Genomic DNA, 20,267 nt, shown 5'->3' on the forward strand with positions numbered 1-20,267 from the left:
ACATATAGAAAAATAAATTGAAATATATGTTAATTGGCCACATATTTATTGAGTGTCCTCTATGGTCTCTTCCCATTCCTTCCTCCAGTCTAGCTCTGGTGATATTGGGAATTACCCAAAGTGGAGAAACAGAGGCCAGATTCAGGGGTTACTGTGTGACTTCCTCTCAAGGCTGATGGGTTATCACTCCAAAATCAAACATAAATACGTTCTCAATGCTCAGTTGTTCATATCCATCTTCCCTCTGGCCAGATCATGTACACTGGAGAATTGATTGTATTGCATATGGAAGTCATTATTGCTGTCAGAACCTTTGAAGACTGGCTTATACAAAATACACATTTGACCATCTACTTTGCATATAGCTATTTATCTAAAGGGTAGGAGGCAAGTTTGCTTTGAGACACCTGGGGGAACTCAGGATGCCCAACAAGAAGATATAGTTTGGTGGATTCCAGCCATTCCAAGAATGCTAGGAGAGGAAGTGGCTAAGGGTTACATAATCTACTATAACTTTTACATGTGATAATTTCAAACAAGAGATAGTGTTGGAACTCTAGGTAGAACACAGCAGCTGAGGCTGTATGAGTCTGAAAGAATATTACCTCTCCTTGGAACAAACTATCCAGGAGATTTATCATTTCGTTTACTTGGTAACCAAGTTATATCATTAATAATATCAACAGAATACAATGGCCTCTATGGTGTGTAGATTAAAAATCTCCCCAAAGGTCTCCACATGGAGATTTTTTTGGTGACAGTGTCCAGGTCTAGAAAGCACAACTACAAGTTTACTTATATACTTGCATTCTTTCAAAATGTCAGTGGAACTCACTCAGTTTACACTCAGATCGTTTAAAAGTGAACATTGCTGTTCTGAACATTGTTTAACCTTTCCTTTTCTCTATTCATTCTTATCAGGATGGTATCCCCTCAAGTGTCATTGGCCTGATTCCACTATGTCAAATGTATGCAGCAGAGAAAGGGGATACACCAGCAGCTGGAGGAGCTGAGCGGAAGGAAGGAGACTAAAATGTATTAATCCCATTTTAAGCAACAGGCACTGTGTTAAATGCTTTCAGATATAATACCACATTTAATCCTCATGGCTATCTTGCAGGGAGAGCACTGTTATGATTATTTTCACATAGGAAGAAACTGAGGCTCAGAGAAATTAAGATTTGAGCCAGGGTCTATTTAACTCCAAAACCCATGGGTCAGAAGTGCCAGTTCATTCTCAGTTCCAGTTAGAACTATTAGACTTAGGCCACATCTCCAGGAATTCTTAAGACAAGATTTGTGTAATATTGAAGCCAAAGAGGAGTTTAAATGAGTTGGAGCTTTCCGTTTAGCAGTGTGTTTCTTTATTGGCAAAATATTCTATCAAGCTCTCCCCTGATGGGCAAATCAAAAAATTTCCAACAGAATGAGGCTCTAAAGTCATCATGGGAATGCTGCTCTCTTGCTCTTTCAGCTTCAAAATCTACTTCTTGGAACCAGGTCATGGACTTGTAGGACTTTCCATGTACAAGTTTGCTTAGTGTGTTAAGATCAGATGAACAGGGCTGAGGAAGCTGTAGGCAGACAGAATTAGTGATAATTCTTTCCCACAATACTGCACTCCATTCTTCTAACATACCTCAAGTGCATGCCCTCGGCCAAAACAGAGCTGGCAAGAGGGAGATTAACAATGATGACAAAAATAGTCTCTGACTTGATAAAACAAATATCAACTGGGGCAGGGGACAAGAACTGTCCATAACCAAACTTGGGATCTGATATGCTCTTCATTAGGACAGGATTGCACCATCTTAAGTATTTCACCTCATGCTAACTCTGAAGTTAGACCTTCTACCACTGCCCTTGAACTTAGTCAATATTTGCAAACTGTGGGGGAAAAAAGAGGATACAGATCAGCAAGAAGGGTAAAAGTAAAATATTCTGGAATCACTTTTTGGTTTTCTGTAAGCTCAGAGTTCCCTATCTGTTGATCTTCCAGAACTGAACTTCAGAAATGAGGTTACTAGGGTAGACGTCTTGTGTGATATTGTGTACATTGTGGGGTAGGAGGTGGCGGCGGCAGTGGTGCTGGTGGTGTTAAATTTTCATTGAATAAAATGTGGCTTTGTCTGGGTCTGGGCTCCCTAATTTCCTCTCAAGATAAAGATGAGCTCATTTGAACCTATCCGTCTTTAGATCAGTAAACACTCTGCATGGGTCAGATTCCAGCCCTAGACCCCGGGCTCCTGCACTTCGGGAGCCCATTGATTTTCCCTTTCCTGAGGCTTTAGGGTGAGAGGTCAGGGCAGGTGGGGATGTGGGTGGCCTGTATTTCCTCTGCCTTCCAGCTCTGCCTCCATACACGCTCTGCCCTAGTCTCCATTTCCTGGAAGTGTAAGCGTCACATCTCACTAAGTCCAGAGCAAGTTTTGACGTCTGAATGGGCATTGTTTACCATCCTCTCTGTTGCCCTATCTTGCCTTGTACCCAGACTTATAGTATGATTTTGTGCCATCTGTTTCATAAGTTAATATCTTTTCTGATCACTCACCCTAAACTCTGGTCTTCCTAAATAAAGTTCCCCTGTCTCTTTCCTTACTTCTTCCTCATACGTGGTAGGGAACTGCAAACCCATTATCACATTGACCCAAGCAAAACACAGCATATGCTTTGGGTGTATTTGACGCCTCCCTCCCATCTATAACACCCACACCTACATACCACCTGGAGAGAGCTAGTTTTGAGGACAATGCAGAGCTCACTCCTGTGTGTGTACCCTGCTTGTTTCCTTTTCCAGATGCTCAATTAGGGTGGATCTGGGCTGCTAAGTTGAAGGAAAAAAAGAAAAAAGAAAAAGGAATAGGCCACCAATGGTACATTACCATGTCAATAACTGCCCTGCGGGGACAATCATGGCTCCCACTCCCCAAAGGTTACCAGTACATCTTCCGACCTGACTTTCTCCTCCTACTACTGTTTAGGAGCACATTCCATACCAGGCACTTCACACAACACATCTCATTTACTCCTCAGTTTGAGAGGTAGGTGTTATTTTATGAAAGAAAGAATGGTGATTCAAAAAGACTAAAAGCCTAACAAGTCATGGATTAAGCTTCCAAGGCAGGTCCATCGGGCTCTGTGCCTCCTACTTTCTTCAGGAGTCTGTGACACCTGAGGCCAGCTGGGCAGTGCAGACTGCCCACTGCAGAGCAAGACAAGACAGGGGATGCATCCATCCAGGGCAGGACCTTGATTCCCCTCTGAAGTGAAGGGCGCACTTTCCCTCTTTGCTTTTGTCTTGGTATGTAAGCCCCTTACAAACAAAAGTTGTGCTTGCTCACTAAAAAAAAACCTCCAACATTACAGAAATGTATAAAGTAAATGTGACAATTACCCCCTCACCTAAACGCTTCCTTACCCATTTCTACTCCTCAAAAGTAGCATTTACTGTGGTGGTGGTGTGTGTATGTGTGTGTGTGCGCACACGTGTGTGTGTGTGCCCATACACAAGCGTGTGTGAGCTTTGTAGATATAGATAGATATATCAGCTGAAAAACAACACCAAAGTGGAGTCATGTTATATGACATATTCTTACATTTACTTGTAAAACTCAAGAACGTATTGTGGAAACTTTCCATTTCACTACATAGCTATTGCTCATCCTCAGATTTTTCGTGGCTGCATAATATTCCACAGGCCATGGAATCAAAATACAAATCTTACAACTGAAAGCACAAATAAAGCTTTGGAAAAGCCAGATACAATTTTTGTGTGGCTGTGATGACATATTAGGGAAACAGTTATTCTTGGGGTCAGTTCTACCCAAGTTAAGTTCAGCTGAAAGAGGCATAAAGTAACACAATTCATTTTAACAATTCAGCTTGTGATGGATATTTACTTTGTCTACCATTTTCTATTATTACATACAATCCTGCAATGCGTATTTCTGAACATGTCACATAAAATTTAGACATATTAACTGAGGTCCTCCCAGCTGCAAACCAGTATCTGTGACTTGTCCTCATTCAGTCATGGGCAAGCACTGCTTCTAGATGGGATTCATGGAGCAAATGCAGAGAACAAAGAATCAAGGTTTTGACTTTTGAATTTTAAAATAGAGTCTTAAAACTCAGTGTTGAGACAATAGTCTTGAAAGTTAAGGCTTTTAATTTGCCAGAGCCTAACTTTTTTGTGATAGAAAAGAGTGTTTTTAGTCTCAAAAGTTAAGTCAAAGGAATCAAGGCATAAAGCCTCATCCTCAACAAAGAACAGAGTGATAACAGATGAGGAGCCAGCCTGGCCCACCTTCACTGGTTGGAAGAAGTTTTCCTAGTCTAGGGGACAAAATGGCTAAGACAAGAGGGACTTAATCAGACCCTTTCCCTACAAAGGGGCCCTGCACCTTCTGTCCTGGGCTGAGCCTGGGGTTTGGGTGGAGGTGACAGAACAGCCAAGTACATTTGGAGTGCAGAAGAAGGGATTTGTATCTATGTGCTGCCTGGCACCTAGAATATAGGAGCCATGCAGAAATGCCATGGGCCAACATAGTGTGGCTCCATAGAGTACAGACTTTATGAGTGCCGGGGCAGAAAGCATAGACCTCAGAGTGGCTTGAGAAGAGTCCAACATCCTTGTGTCCAGAGCCCTGAAGGAAATATAATGGGGAAGAAAGTGAGCCAGTGAAGGCCTGAAGATGCCTTCGTGGAAAATGGTATGAACCCTGCAGGCCAGAAGCTCAATGCATTAATAGCCATGTTAGCAAACAAAGGCTGGTGGCCTGATGACACCTTGGAATCAGAAGTCTCAGGGCTCCTTGCTCAAGGATCAGAGGACCTGGCAGTATTAAACATCAGCCAAGAACCAGAAGCCTCCTTCTCCTTGCTAATACCCAAGAGTTTAGATGCCATCCTAAGGGAAAGCAGCAGAAAGTGATGGAACTTCGTCTGAAAATGTTGAGCACATCTGAAAGTGACTAGATTATTTTCTACCATCAGACAAAAAAGGAGCTTGAGGAAGAGATTGAGTTATAGAAAAAAAAAATCACACATTTTAACCTAACTGAATATGTGCTTTTGTGATTCCTGTCTGCTTATGCATTCAGTTATTTCCATAAGGTTGATTGCTAGATGTGGAGCTGATGAGGCAAAAACATGCACGTTTAAAAAAATTAAGTATATTGCCACGTCCTTCTCCAAAGTTCTAAGCAATGGAAACTCTCATAAGCTTCACCAGATGGCCTGGGGTCAGTGCTGGCCAAGTCAATACTTCTTTAGAGCCTGGTATCTTATCCTTTCCTCTCATAATATAAACAAATAGGCTCTAATTTTAAGTCAATATTCCAGAAAATGAAAAAGTCATGATTCCTTTTATGTAGAAGAAATAGCCTATCTTTAATTAGCATTACTTTTCTCGATTTCTTTTCCTTTTTTTATTCTTTTTTAAAAAAATTATTGAGGGAAATCCTTAAAGCTCTACTAGATGAATGTGACTTTTTTAAAGACTCGGAGTTCCAAAAAGACATATTAAAATGAGACACGGCCTCTGAATTAAGCAACCTGGCAAACTAGAGTGGCTGAAAGAGCAAAGGCTACTTGGCCCTAGTAAAAGAAAAAATTAGCTGACAGCCCCAATAATATATATTTGTTTCCATTGTAATTAGAAGGTAGAAAAAACAAATCAGCATATCAATAAACTTTTTCCTGCTTTTCACCCAGAAAATCAGTAAATCTGGGTCTTCCTGTATCTCAGTTTCATTACAAGCCCTGCTTGTTTATAGTATAGTATAATATTCTATTTTTACTATATGCTTGGTTGCACTGGTGGATTGGAATTTACTTAGGATTTTTTTTTTTTTTTTGTGGTACGCGGGCCTCTCACTGTTGTGGTCTCTCCCGTTGCGGAGCACAGGCTCCGGACGCACAGGCTCAGCGGCCATGGCTCACGGGCCCAGCCGCTCCGCAGCATGTGGGATCTTCCCGGACCTGGGCAAGAACCCGTGTCCCCTGCATCGGCAGGCAGACTCTCAACCACTGCGCCACCAGGGAAGCCCTTTACTTAGGATTTTTGCAATTGTATTAATAAGTGTGAACTTCATAAAAAATTGGGATATATATATATATATATATATATATATATATATATATATGTATATATGTAGGTGTCTGAACTGTTTATCCAATATTTTTAAATATTGAATAAAATTCACCCATAAACCTATGAGGCCGGGTGCCTTTGGAGGAGAGGAGATTGTATTTGTTTTTGTATTGTTTTTTGGACAGCTTTTTCAATTTCTTTTAGGATCTCATTTCTATTAAAAATTTTCACTTCTAGTGTAAATTTTGATACCTTCATTTTGCTTAGAGATGCATCCATTTCACTGAGATTTTTCACATATCTAACCATAATGTTCATTCTACAAATTCTTGGATATTGAGTGGGGAAAAGATATAAATATACTCAGTTGGTAATCTATATATTATTCATAATTTTTTTCTAGAATGCAGATACCCATACTCAGATGCACATGCCCACACCATGCTTGGGTGCATGATCCTTAACCTTCCTCTGTGTCAGACTTCAAGACTGTCTTGCTCACTGTCAGTTGCTGAGCAGTGAACAGGGATTTAGAGAAAATGTTTCTTCTGGTTACCAACAATTTTCATGTTGTGAATAATTGGAAATAGGACTATTGATTTTTGAAATTATTTCCCAACAGGTCAAGGGTAACAACAATGACAAGAAATCCATAGCTCCGATTTTCATGGTCTAGAGCTACTCACACCAAGGAATTTCCAATACCAGCAAAGCACAGAGTACTGTTTGCACAAGCACTGGGGAAAACCCAGTGCTTTCTCCACCGGCAGATTTATTTGCAGAGACACAGGCATTTTTTCCAGGGTGGCTGCCAAACTATCTCCTGAGCCTGTCTAGCTAGCACCTGGGCCACCCATCAGGGGGCTTTGCAAATAATACCCTCCCCTTTGCCCGGGTAGAGGCAGCCTTTATGATTGTTTCAGCTTGTTGTGGCACCTTAATCTTTCTAAGCTGCTCCACTCCTATTCTGGGGCCTACCCAAGCATGGCTGGCTGGAGGTGGGGCTACAGCAGCTATAGGCCTGAGGCTGAGGGCAAGGGCCCCAGGAAACAGGAGGCATGGGAAGAAACTTTCAGTTCCTGGAGAACGTCTGTGTTCTTCAAACCTTGAATGTCCTGGGAAGCTGCCATGGGTCTGGGTGTAGTTCTTAGATCACAATTTGAAACAATATGGCAAGATGACAAAAGCCACCGGCTGGGGGAGAAGAAAGGGAACTAATGGTGATTCGGCAAAAACCCATGTGTCAGGCAGGCTCTGTGCTGTTTCTATAGTATAAAAATAATCTCTTCTTTTGAAGGTTTGCCAGAACTCACAGAAGGTACTATTTTTATTTTCACATTCATCCTTAAAGATCTCTTGCTCTACCCAATGAGTATTGTGTTGTTGTTTAGCAGAGCACTCCTTTCTTTATTTTGTTTTACCTTTTGTAAAAAATGTTTATTGTTATATTGTAAAATATACATAAAATAAAATTTATGTTTTTAACCATTCTTAAGTGTACAATTCAGTGGCAATAAGTACATTCACATGGTTCTGCAACCATCACCATTATCCATCTCTGGAACTTTTTCATCTTCCCCATTTAAAACCCCATACCCCTTAAACAATAGCTCCCCATTCCCTTCTCTTATCCCTTGGCAACCACCATCCTATTTTCTGACTCTTTGAATTTGACTGCTTTTAGAACCTCATATAAGTGGAATCACACAGCATTTGTCTTTTTGTGACTGGCCTATTGCACTTAGCATGATGTCCTCAAGATGCTTCCATGTTACAGCTTCGGTCATAATTTTCTTCCTTTTTAAGGCTGAATAATATTCCATTGTATGTATATACCACATTTGTTAAATCAATTCATCTGTAAGTGGAAAATTAGGTTGATCCCACGTTCATTATTTTGATTTTTTTGTTTGTTTTTTCATTGATTGACTTTATCAGTCAACATATATTTTTTAAATCTTTATTTTATATTGGAGTATAGTTGATTAACAATGTTGTGTTAGTTTCATGTGTACAGCAAAGTGATTCAGTTATACATATACATGTATCTATTCTTTTTCAAATCCTTTTCCCAATTCTCTTTCCATTTCAATACAGAATAGTGAGCAGTGTTCCCTGTGCTATACAGTAGGTCCTTGTTGGTTATCTATTTTTAATACAGCAGTGTGTACACGTCAATCCCAAATTCCCAATCTATCCCTCCTCCCCACCCTTCCCCTCTGGTAACCATAAGTTCGTGGAACTCCTTTCTTTAAATGAAAGTTTGACAGAACTTACTTATTGAATTTAATACTCACATTCATACTTAGAGATTTGTTCTATTATACCTGGTGAGATCATTGTTATTTTAAACAGAGAACACCTTTTTTTAAAAATGAACATTTTATTGCACCCCAATATAAAGATAAAGCTCCTTTGGTTAAAAGAGGTCTCAATTTGATGGCCCCTGAGATAATACACATTACCCTAGAGATCTCGGGAACAAAAGTCACTGAATTATATTCTCTTTAAAATTTCTTCAGCACTAGTTATTTTCCTCTCTAACCAGAAAAATAAAACAATGTCCAGTGGAGAAGGGTTTCTCCTTCTGAATGATTTTGGAGACATTTGGAAGGATTGTATGACCACGGGCAGGAAACAAATCCTGCAGAGAGAGGAAGGATGCCCAGACAGACGACACTGCATTCAGGCAAGGTGTAGCCATGAGTGATACTGCTCAAAGGACCTGGCCTTGTGTTTGGTGGGGAAGGCCTCCAGCCCCTAATCACTCAGGTGTCCTTGGCCCTAATATGAAAACGTAAAATGCACCATATATTTTTTAATGCCTATACCACTGGAAGAGGAACACACCAAGTCAGTGATTTCTTCATGTTACCTTTAGTAGATGCCTCATTCCCCATGAACAGAGGAAGGGCTGGGGCCACACGAGAGCATTAAATGCTTGGCAGGGGGTAGAGGCACTTACTGAAGGGAGAATAGATCATGAACAGAGAGAAAAAGATCCAAAGTCACACTTGGCCAACTTCAGAATTTTGCCCTTGTCTTGCCCTGCAACTTAAATTCCCTTTCTTATGAGAAGCAAAAACATTTTAACAAACTCTTTTTTTTTCTTTTGGCATGTAGAAATCCTTCGGAGAAAGTCAATATGGTGTCTGCACTGATTCTAAGAATCCTTTAGCCTTTTATAATTCTTTTGAGTCTCCTGGACACTCAAGGGTTAAGTGTTGTGCCCTGGGGTCCCAGGGAGGCCACGTAAAGATTTTTAGAAATGAATTGATTGGAGGAAGGTCTTCTGACACCCAAAGCAGTGCTCTCTTTATTCTCCTTTAGTTAGAAAGGTTACCCCTTAGGTTTTTTCCTCCACAGTATTGACTCTCCCTCCAAAGGGTTCTATTGCTTGTGGGGCGTGGGGGAACGTGTGGCACAATTTATCTCTTTAGTAATCTTTCACCATTTTGCTTAGATATCATATCAGCTGTTTTCTAAAATTGTATGAGCTCTTTTCCTTTATAAATACCTCCCTTGTATTTTATGCCTTCGGGAGTGTTCATAGACCCCAGAACTTGGTAACACACAGTAAATATTTGATGTTTTCCTATGACTTGTATTCAGGGACATCTATCCCTCACCTTAGCATGTGTGAGTAAATTAATTTTAAAAATGTGATGATCTTTAGCTGTTAGTCTTTAAGAAAAACTTGTAAATCATTTATGATGACAAATGGAGGTACCGATGCATAAAATTAACCTTTTCTTTACTATTAGTTGGTGAAACTTATACCTTCAAGTATAGCAAGGGTACTGCCAGGCATCAAGACAGACATATGTGGAAAAAGTTTTATGATCAGGGTTCAGATCAACGTTAAGAAGGATGGTATATATTATTCTGGACTAGTACTGTCAGATAATTAGAGTCACAAAAGCAATGATTTGAAGCTAACATTTTAAATAAACCTCCTCTCAGAAAACATCACCACCTGCTGTAACTTCTTAGTGATTTAGGCTCTACCTGGATTATCCAATCTGATTTAAAGCAGATTGGTGTTAAATAAGTATCAGAAGATAGGAGTCATTACATTACCACAAATGCCTTCTCCCTTTCAAGAGCAGGTAGAAGGGAGTTGGGGGGAATTCCCTTTTTTCTCCAATCAGGGAATAAATATTTTGGCCTAGAGGGACACAGGCATGCTCTTTTGCACAATTTAGTTAGGAAGACTGGAATTTAAGTTTGTGCCATTGATAGAAAAAGAGCTGAAAGTGGAAAAGTACTGTTAGCACTTAATAGTTTTGAGATTGCATTGGTTCTAAGCACCCTCAGGACAACAGGGTCAAAATACCAAGTTTCCATCACTGAGGGGAAAAGCAAATGAAGCCATCTGAGAGATGAAGACTCACTGAACAATAATATGGCGGACGGAAAGGGAGGTGCAGCTGTGAATGACATTTAATAGGGTCAATGATTTCTGCTGATTCTTCATGCTCCTGATTGGAAGATAAAGGAGACATGATTTTAAACCAAAGCAAAAGAGATAAAGAAAAATTTCAAAAGCCATACAACCAATGTTCTCAGTATGAAACACGCTGCCAGTCATGTCTAAAGGAACACTTTAGAAAGGTTTTGAATTTACATTAGGACTTAGTTCTGAGTTCAACCAAGTAGAAACAATACATGCTCTCACTCCCCATATTTCAAATAATATATTTACCATTCTGTGATTTTGGGGAACATCTTTCCTTGTTCTTCAAATCATGAGACATTAGCAATCGTTGAACTGAATTTAGCTCACATTGTTTTGAACCAAAATGTTTGTTGTTTTTAAATTTTGAGGGCTAAAGTTAAATCTGTGAGAAGAGTTTTCAGACAGAAATCTAGCCATTTACTACAAACGTCTGAAATAAAAAAGATCATTTCTAGGAGTTGCATGCATTGATCCTAGGTTTGTATCAACATAATTAAGAATCGCAATAAAAAGAAAACTCCAGGGAATTCCCTGGCGGTTCAGTGGTTAGGACTCTGTGCTTTCACTGCCAAGGGCATGGGTTCAATCCCTGGTTGGGGAACTAAGATCCTGTAAGCTGCATGGCCAAAAATAAATAAATAAATAAAATAAAGTGCCAAGTGTGGGGAGAGAAAGGAAAACTCCATCACTGATATTACAGTCACACCTAGCCTGCTGTCCTACAACTGGACACAGGTCCAAAAATTAAATGTCACCTGTTTAAAAAAAATCAAACGGCACTGAGCTTGTAATGTATATTTTATTTTGCACAAGCTTGCATATATACTGCACATACATTCAGTTTAAGAGAAGATGGAAGGCACACAAGGCAATTGGACTACTGTATCCTTTAAGTGGTACAAAGCAAAAGGTAAAAGTTTGGAGAGTATACAAAAGCTTAAACACACAAAGTAAAACCCCCTTCCCACCCTTCCCCCCACAACTATTTTTTTTTCCTGTTTTAAAATTTAGTAGCTGCCAAACTAAATTTTTTACTTTTACTTTAAAATCAATTGTCTACTGCACCTTTTTATTTACTTTTTAATATGGACAGGGAGTCTCATTGTTTTTTTATCATATCAATTAATATTACAGTACATCCTTGGTAATACAAAATTGTACACCTTCATCAAATAAATTAGGATAAATTAAACCAATAAATTATGCAAAGTCTTCAGAACAATAGACAACAACAAAAATCCACAATTGAAATTGCCTCTAGCTAAAAAAAAAATCAAAAATTGACTTTATCAGTTCAGTTATTGTACTATATTCAAATCAAAGGGTCTTTATTACAAAAAAAAGAGCTTAATAATGCTATTTACAACATATTGCTAAATAATATAAAGGCAGTGTTTTGTCACGGTTTATACTATATACATATGAGAAATGGCTGGGATAATATTGGGGGAAGCCAGGACCTTTGATTTTTCCGGGTATTGCTGAGACCAACCCCAAATACATTTGCTTTTCTAATTCTAATTTTGAAGTGGTAATATACAATTTTAAACTGCTTTTCCCACCTATGGAGAATATTTGAATATTTTAAAAATAAAGAATGAAGCCATTTTCACAGAAGAGGGCCAGTTTGTTTGCCTTTTCTGTTCATGTCTGTGCATTTTTGGGGGTGTCAGGTTTGAGAGAGGGCTCAGTTGAAAAGACTCAAAGTCCAGATGCTTCCAGATTCTGTTATATCCTTAGAAGGATCATTATAAGAAGATGCAAAGGTTAAATACCAGTTTTGATCCCAGCTCTGAATATGAGCATTTTAGCTTTAGTCTTATGGATGGTTTACAACCAACAGATCTACAGAAAACAAAACTGCATTTCCTTCAACATCACATGTAAGTGCAATACAGTAACTGCTTACTCATAGAAACCAGTTACGTTCTTTTAAGGGGAGCTTTTTGAAAACAATGCTTCTTGTAATTTGCAAACACAGAGTTTGTACCAGAACGAAACATTTGTACTATTCACACCAATGAAGATTCTATAATATACATGGCAAAGAGATTCTGCTCTGTCCTCACATGTACACTGCTTCTTTCAGGGGAGTCTGTAAACCACTTTTTCTTTGATGAATTTATGATTGCTTCTGGGGGACATCTTATTTTTAAAGCCCCCAAATCTTTAGCTTTATGACTTAATATTAACCTGTATGTGTATGCATGTATGTGTGTGTGGGGGGGGAGGGAGGTTACGTACTGAATGTCTTCATGTACATAGAAAAGAAATTTCATAAATTTACAGAAACTGCATTACCCTTGCCCTTGACATCTGATGAAAGAGACTGTTATCTTTTAAAAGTAGAGAGCAGGATTTTCAAGAATGCTTTCAACTGTCTATACAGTCACTGAAGTGTTCCTAATAAATTCAACAGATGTTGTGAGAATGTAGTTATTTATTAAAATCTCATGTCTTATGTAACAACAGCCATGAGGTTAAATATTTACATTGCTTTATAAAAGTTCCCCTCTTGCTTTAGTGTTTTTGTTTTGCTTTTTTTTGTTGTTTTTAAAATTTTTAAAAATGATATTCACCCACATCCCTAAGCACAGCAACAAAGATTCTGCAAACATAAAACACTTTAATGAAATAATACTTGGAGGCACAAAGCAAACTTCAGGAATATGTGGGTGAACATTTCCTTAAATAATTACTACATTCTACCATCTTCCACGTTGTTTTACCATTTAAAGTGAAATGTCCTCGTTAAACAGCCAGAGATACAGTAAGAATTAAATGTTTTGTTGTTGCAAATAGAACATTCTTTTCACAAAACATAACAAGTGCCTAAAATAGGTCCTTAAATCTAGATAGGAAAAGGTAAGCTTTCCACTTCACACGCATATATATATGTATATTTTTACATGTGTGTATATGTGTGTATGTGTTTTTATGTTCACACATCTGCACACACATATAGCACATGGTATGAAATATTGCTTCTATACTACTTTTCATTAGGCTAAGAAAACACAAGATTTGCACCACAGTTACAAAAAATTGGCTTCTACAAGAATTTTCAAAACTCGAATGCTGCTCAAACAATTGAGGAAAAAATAATTTGCGGTATCAAACTGTTCTAAAAATTCTCTTCTTCAAAAACGTATTCTCCTGCTTTGTTTTAAAAAGACACAAAATATGCATAGCTATCAACGTTATGTCAAACAGCCAGAAAAAAAATCTAGTGTTTATTGCAGCTGTAGTAATTGGAAATAAAGTCAAAAAGATGAAATCGAAAGCCACAGAAGGCACAAGAACAATTGTACTTGTGGGAAAAAACTGGGATTTTGAAGGATTTTTAAAAATCCCCCCGCTGGTGCATTTAGGTCTAGGCACAGACTATAACCTCAAGTGTAGATGCAAAAATAATTTAGGGTTAGCAGAAAATAAGTGGAAATGTGGTATTTCAACATGGACTTTAGATTTTGTTTCCCTATGTAAACTGTCTTTAGTCCTTCACCCTCCCACCAGAGAAAGTGAACTTTCTCCCAAGTCGCCAATTTTTACTTGGTGAGAGTTGAGCTAAGATTGGAAAGATGGTGATTTAAAGAAAACTTGTTAAATAGGAGTTTTGAGAGATAGGCTTTTGTCATTTTCCAATGCACTGGGAGGCACAAGATCTTATGATGGTGAAAGAGAAAAGAATCACCTAAAAGCAAAATGATTGAGTTCTGTTTCCAGGACAATGAGGTGAGTTTCTCCTCACGCTGCAATTTCTACTCTGAAACAATTTCTATGCCTCAGTGAACATGGAGAGGATATTATTGTAGATAAGTGTATCAACATTTGGTTGTGAACACACATTTTTGCTTAATTTGTCTATTTCAATTAGAAAGGCAGGGGAGAATAATACTAAAAATTCAAATACGTCTGGAATCAATACTGAATTTGCCCCAGATCAGGAAGATACTAGCAATCTATCTTTACAGGTGAAGACATTACGGTTTTGCTTTTTACCTTGCAAATGGCAACACAATGGTGATGTGAATTACACGGAACAGCAAAGACCCAGTTCTATACTGATGTGAACAATGAATGTCATACTCTTGGGCGTGAAGCAAGGCGAAAGTGTGTGACCACAAGCTGAGATTGCTTCCCTACTTTGTGCTGATTGGATTTTTTTTTTTTTTTTTGGTTTTCATTTTATTCCAATGTGATGATTATCCGAACACTTTTTTTTTTTTTTTTTTTTTTTCCAAACAAGCCGGAACAAGAACAAATTGGCTCTGATGGCTCTGTGCAGGAGCCTGCGAGCTGGGCGATGTGTTTGGCTGTGGGTGCAGAGGGAGACCCAGGGTGTTCCAGGCCGGGCCACTGCACTCTGTCCACACCGCAAGAGGCCATGTCTCCTGAATGACGCAGGCATCATAGGACTGCGCCGTTTAACTTAAAGTCAGCAGGTTTTAAGGCTTTGTGCTGACAATAATTGCCTTCATACATTCCTGTCCATCAGCAGAATTTATAAATGATGTTAAATTACAGCGATTGGGTCACCTAGTTACATGGGTCAACCTGAAGTCTCCAAAGTCAAATGTAATCTTTATAAAAATCAAGGAAAAAACGATATTTATGCTGTATACGATCTAAATACCAGTTTTTTTTTGTTTTTTTTTTTTTTACTTTGTCACTTTAGGAGATGTAGATCAAGTTACCAAAAGGGAGGGAGGGTTCTGGAAAACACTATTAGAATAAAAAACGAATTCTTACTGCATCTGCACACAAAACCCATCTAAGAAAACAAGTGTGAATGCCATACATTTTTTTAAAAGCAAGTATGGGACTTTGTACACCTTTGAAAAAGTGGAAAAAAAAAAGAAAAAGAAAAAAGAGGAGAACCATTGAAGAAAGCATTAAATAGCAGCTAGCTTTCTCATGTGTGCTGAAATTGTGTCTTTTGGGTTAACTCCCAAACTCTCCTATTCTATACACTCTTCACGTTTTGGTCAATTACTAGCTTCTGAATTAGAAGAGACTGTATCAATTTCTTTAAAACGCTGTACCTAAAATGAAGAAACACTTAAAAATTAGACCGTCACCACTTTGAATATCCATCAGGGTAGAGTGGAAATGTATAGGAAAATAGGTCATTCTCATATGTACTCCTCTCAGGAGGGGAAGATCGCGTCAGCTAGCAGCTGTTAACAAACTTCTAGTGTAGGCAGGAATCTTATGGTCAAGTTGGGATGTCCTTTATTCCTTACCATAGAAAGGAATTCAGAAAATAGTGTTTTTTGAAAAAAAGTGTTAAATATTAAACAGAAATGATAATTCTTTTAAACCACATAAAGTTGAGCAAAGAATAAATTTGAAACTTATGTGCCTTTTAGTATCTGAAGCAAGATACATAGAAAATGATAACACATTATAGGGGGTTTTCTGTATGAAGAACGACAGATACTTACTTATTACCAAGAAGAACCTATTGCAAAATTTCGAGAGGTGACTAGAAATCAAATGAATTTCCAGTCTCATTTTGAAAGAGTCAGTTTTGTACAAAACTGCTTTGCCTCCAAAGAAAATGCTACTAGCTTGTGGTGTTTGCCATTTCTCTAGGAAAGACTTGACGGTTAGTGATTATGTTTCTTTTTAAAATTTGGCCTTTTGGGGGTACTTTTGAAAAGTGAGTTGTTCATCTGCCACCGGCATTATTTTTAAATGTGTGATAAAAAGCGACTTACTGAGTTCAAACCAAATAAAATATTTGTTTATCAAGTGGTTTCATTGAGTTTTCCGACCTTCTCAGCAGGAAAAACAAGAGACACATCACTGACTACAGAGTAGTGCTGTGTCACGGGTCTCCCTCTGTCAACCGCCATGCGCAATAAACAATCAATCCAGCAGAAGCATCTTTTTAAAATGCCCTTCCTTGCTAATATAGACTTTACACACGTCAACATTCTTTTTCCCTGAAAATTAACCCTATTTTAAGTCTCCAAATGTTAAGGGCCTTGGGCAAAAGTAAACTAAAGGCGGAAGGAAAAGAACCATCCCCTTGCAATGGAAAACAGAAGAAAATGAGAGAAAGATGAGGAGGAGGAATTACCAGCTGATTTCGTAACACATCTATGCCTCCCATACACATATATATGAAATCAAAATCTAGACACGGATAACTTGGACATCCAAAGGGGACTGCTACTATTCATACATTCGAAAAGAGTTGTTGAAATTTCTACTCATGAAGCAGCTCTTGTAGGCAGTTTGGGGATTTGAAAATCTCAGGGACTTCACTATCCAGCTTGCAGATGACCTTGTATATAGCCTTCTTCCAGGAAGGATCAACATCTTTGCCTGCGATAATGGCATTGAAAAACTCCCGTAATGTGATCTGCGCAACTTCCAGGAATCTCTCTGGAACCTGCTGATACAAGGAGACAATGGCATTAATAAAGTTTTCAGTTTCAAGTCTCCAGTTCTTCAAAGGAAATTGAGCTAAGTTCTTTCTTTCAGAAAGGGGCTTACATGGCACCTGCATTTTCTAAAAATGGCCGGCCTCTATTCTCTTATGTAAAGTCGTTATATATAGTAGCATTGTAATGTGGGGTTGACAGCTTTATAGAGTTTTAGAAAAAGACTTGTGCAAAGGATACATGCAGAACTACTGAAAAACTGGGATTCCATTGTGAATATCTGAGTAGAAAAAAAGGGGACACACTGTTGGGATTCCTCACTTCATTAAATAGGTGTATTCCAGAAGCAAGTCGCCACCTAATCGTTCAGAATTTGAATCATATTTCCATTATGAAAACAAAATGTGTTCTCAAAAGTAGAATAACAATTGGCCTTTGATATAAACCAAACTAAACCCACGCTTATAGATGAAGATAGCAAAAATCTTAGTTTCCTGCTTGTATCAGAGGATTGTTGACCCAGATGTTAAATTGTATATTAAAATAATCTGCACTATAAAGTACAGGCATACCTTGCTTTATTGTGCTTTGCTTTGCTTTATTGTGCTTCATAGATAGTGCGTTTTGTACAAATTGCAGGTTTGTGGCAGCCCTGTGTGGAGCAAGTCTATTGGCGCCATTTTTCTAACAGTATCTGCTCACTTCATGTCTCTGTGTCATGTTTTGGTAATTCTCGAGATATTTCAAACTTTTTCATTAATATTATATTTGTCATGGTTATCTGTGCTCTTTGATGTTACTATTGTGAAAAGATGCAACCCAAGGCTCAGATAATGGTTAGCATTTTTAGCAATTAAGTATTTTTAATTAAGGTATGTACTTTTTAAGACATAATGCTATTGCACACTTGATAGACTACAATATAGTATAAACATGACTTTTATATGCACTGGAAAATCAAAATATTTATGTGGCTCGCTTTATTGCGACATTTGCTTTATTGCGGTAGTCTGGAACGGAACCTGCAGTATCTCTGAGGTATACCTGTCCTCTATGTACAAAAAAAGAGTAAGATAATGATACTGAGTCCCAAAATACAAAATTAGTACTGAATCTTAAAATCCTACATTGGAAAATACTTTACCTTGAGATTAGAATTGCTCCATGAGAGAGTGATTTATGCAGCTGAAAGCAATAATAAAACCCCACATTTTTGGACTGCTTATTATGTGTCAGGCACTGTGTTATGTACTGAATGTGAATTATGTCATTCAGTTCCCCCAACATCTCTGTGATTATTAACCCCATTTGACAGTGAGAAAATGGAGGCTCAGAGAGATTAAGGGAATTGTTCAAAGTCATTGTACTCTAAGATAAACATTCTTCAAATATTCTTTTCAGAATCCCTATCTGTTAATCCTTTTCTCCCAGAGCAGTGAGTATATATGTGGGTGTTTTTTGTGTGTGTTTATTAATTATTTATAAATAGTTGTTTATTTAATAGTCTAACGTCTTGTCTAGGGAAAGGAATAGCTATTGATGTACTTATTCAGTATCCTTTGTAAGTTACATGGTAAAGCATGGCCTATCTTTCCCCACAACAAGGAAATGGATTCACAGAATCATTCCATGTACTCATAATTTTCCAAATACACACTGACACTGTAGATTTCTTTTAGTGGGGTACTTATACATTAATAATGTTTTATTTTTACAGTAAGTGCAGACATACGAGGAAGTAAAATGCACTGCAGTTATATGTGTAGACAGATCTGTCTGCACATATACAAGAGGTATATATTTTCATCTTGGTTCACACTTGCCCCTCACCAAAGTAAAAGGGAGGGATTGTCATTTTGAACACATTTGATTCCTTTCTCCACGCCTTTTCTCAATTTGTGCAGTGGACCTTTTTATAATGATAGTAACTGTTAAAGAAAATGAAAAAGATACCAGGCATCCCTGCCTTACATATCTGGAGTTAGACAAAGAAGTTCAGTGCATCCCATGGCAAGTCACTTGTCCTTTGAAGGAAACCTAATAACACCCCAGAAAAAAAGGGCCCCCATCTGGGGCTGATCAGAATCTAGAAAAAGTGAAAAGTTTGAGAAGCCCCTCCCAAAGACATTGGCTAGTTTCTTAGGACACAGTCCCCACCACTGCCTGGAAAATCATGGAAACATCACTTTGTCCCCCATGGATGTGCAAACCCATACACCCCAAAGGCCATTCCCTGCTGAGAATTCATCTGTATTTTCAACTGAACTTTGATGATTTTCTCCCCAACCTCCTGCACGTACATGAGTACTTGTGGGATGGGAAGGGCCTGGAAGAGCAATCACCCCTCCTAGTCACCTTATACTAAATAAAAAGTCAAAAAAAAAATTAAAAAAGGGGCTTCCCTGGTGGCACAGTGGTTGAGAGTCCACCTGCCGATGCAGGGGACACGGGTTCGTGCCCCGGTCTGGGAAGATCCCACATGCCGTGGAGCGGCTGGGCCCGTGAGCCATGGCCGCTGAGCCTGCGCGTCCAGAGCCTGTGCTCCGCAGAGGGAGAGGTCACAGCAGTGAGAGGCCCGCGTACCACAAACAAAACAAAACAAAACAAAAAAAGTCATTAAGCAGCCTTTTTGAGTACCCCTCCCTCTTCCCCAAAGATGATCCTTCACATTTTATCAAATGGGCGCTATTGAGAGAGGGATTCTGGCTAGAGAACAGTTATGCAGTTCAACTACCCACTCTAACTACTAGGTTTGGGAGCTGTTAGCCAAATGCTACAGAAACATCATCAGAGTGGTTTTCCTGGCCATTGGCAACAGATCCACGATGAAGATCTGTGTTCCTTGAACACTCGGGGATGCGGCCTGGCCTGGCGGAGAGCTGTAGGGACAGAGGGTATGGCAGCGGCTCCAGATGAAGTCCCACCCACTCCAAGGACCCCCAAGAGATCTGGGGAGCCAGGGGCCAAGGGAGCAGGGCTGATGTTTAAGACAGTCGGAGGAGGGAGGTGCATCCAGAACAGCATCAGCCCTGGAGGAGGGAAGAAGCATATTTCTAGGGTTTGCCTGAGAACAACTCAAAGTAATTTCTTTGGGGGTGCGTGCAGCCTCCACCCTGTTATTCCTTATCATTTGCCATGCTGGTTACTGGTTTTTAGTGGGTCTTATCCTGTTTTAAACATTCATTTCTTTTGGCAGTAGTCTTGGGCTGTCCTCTAACATCTTTTGTATTTGTGTCTTGATGTTATTTAACTTTTCACCTACTTATTTCTAGTTGTACTGAATTTATCATAAGATGTCTTTAGAGAGGAAGTCCTGGCT

The 20,267-nt window shown here is 38.8% G+C and overlaps 1 protein-coding gene across 1 annotated transcript in view; it reads right to left on the reverse strand.

Moving 5' to 3' along the window:
* Positions 1–15,192: 15,192 nt before the first annotated feature.
* The window catches only part of PROX1 (prospero homeobox 1), a 49,592-nt gene continuing 44,517 nt past the window's right edge, over positions 15,193–20,267 (reverse strand). Inside the window, exon 7 of the mRNA XM_081225085.1 lies at positions 15,193–16,956. Coding sequence (XP_081081211.1) covers positions 16,771–16,956 — 186 coding nt within the window. The 3' untranslated portion in view covers positions 15,193–16,770. The remainder of the gene's footprint in view (positions 16,957–20,267) is intronic.

This window comes from Mesoplodon bidens (assembly GCF_964165515.1).
Source record: "Mesoplodon bidens genome assembly, chromosome: 2".
In the NCBI taxonomy this organism is placed as follows: Eukaryota; Metazoa; Chordata; class Mammalia; order Artiodactyla; family Ziphiidae; genus Mesoplodon; species Mesoplodon bidens.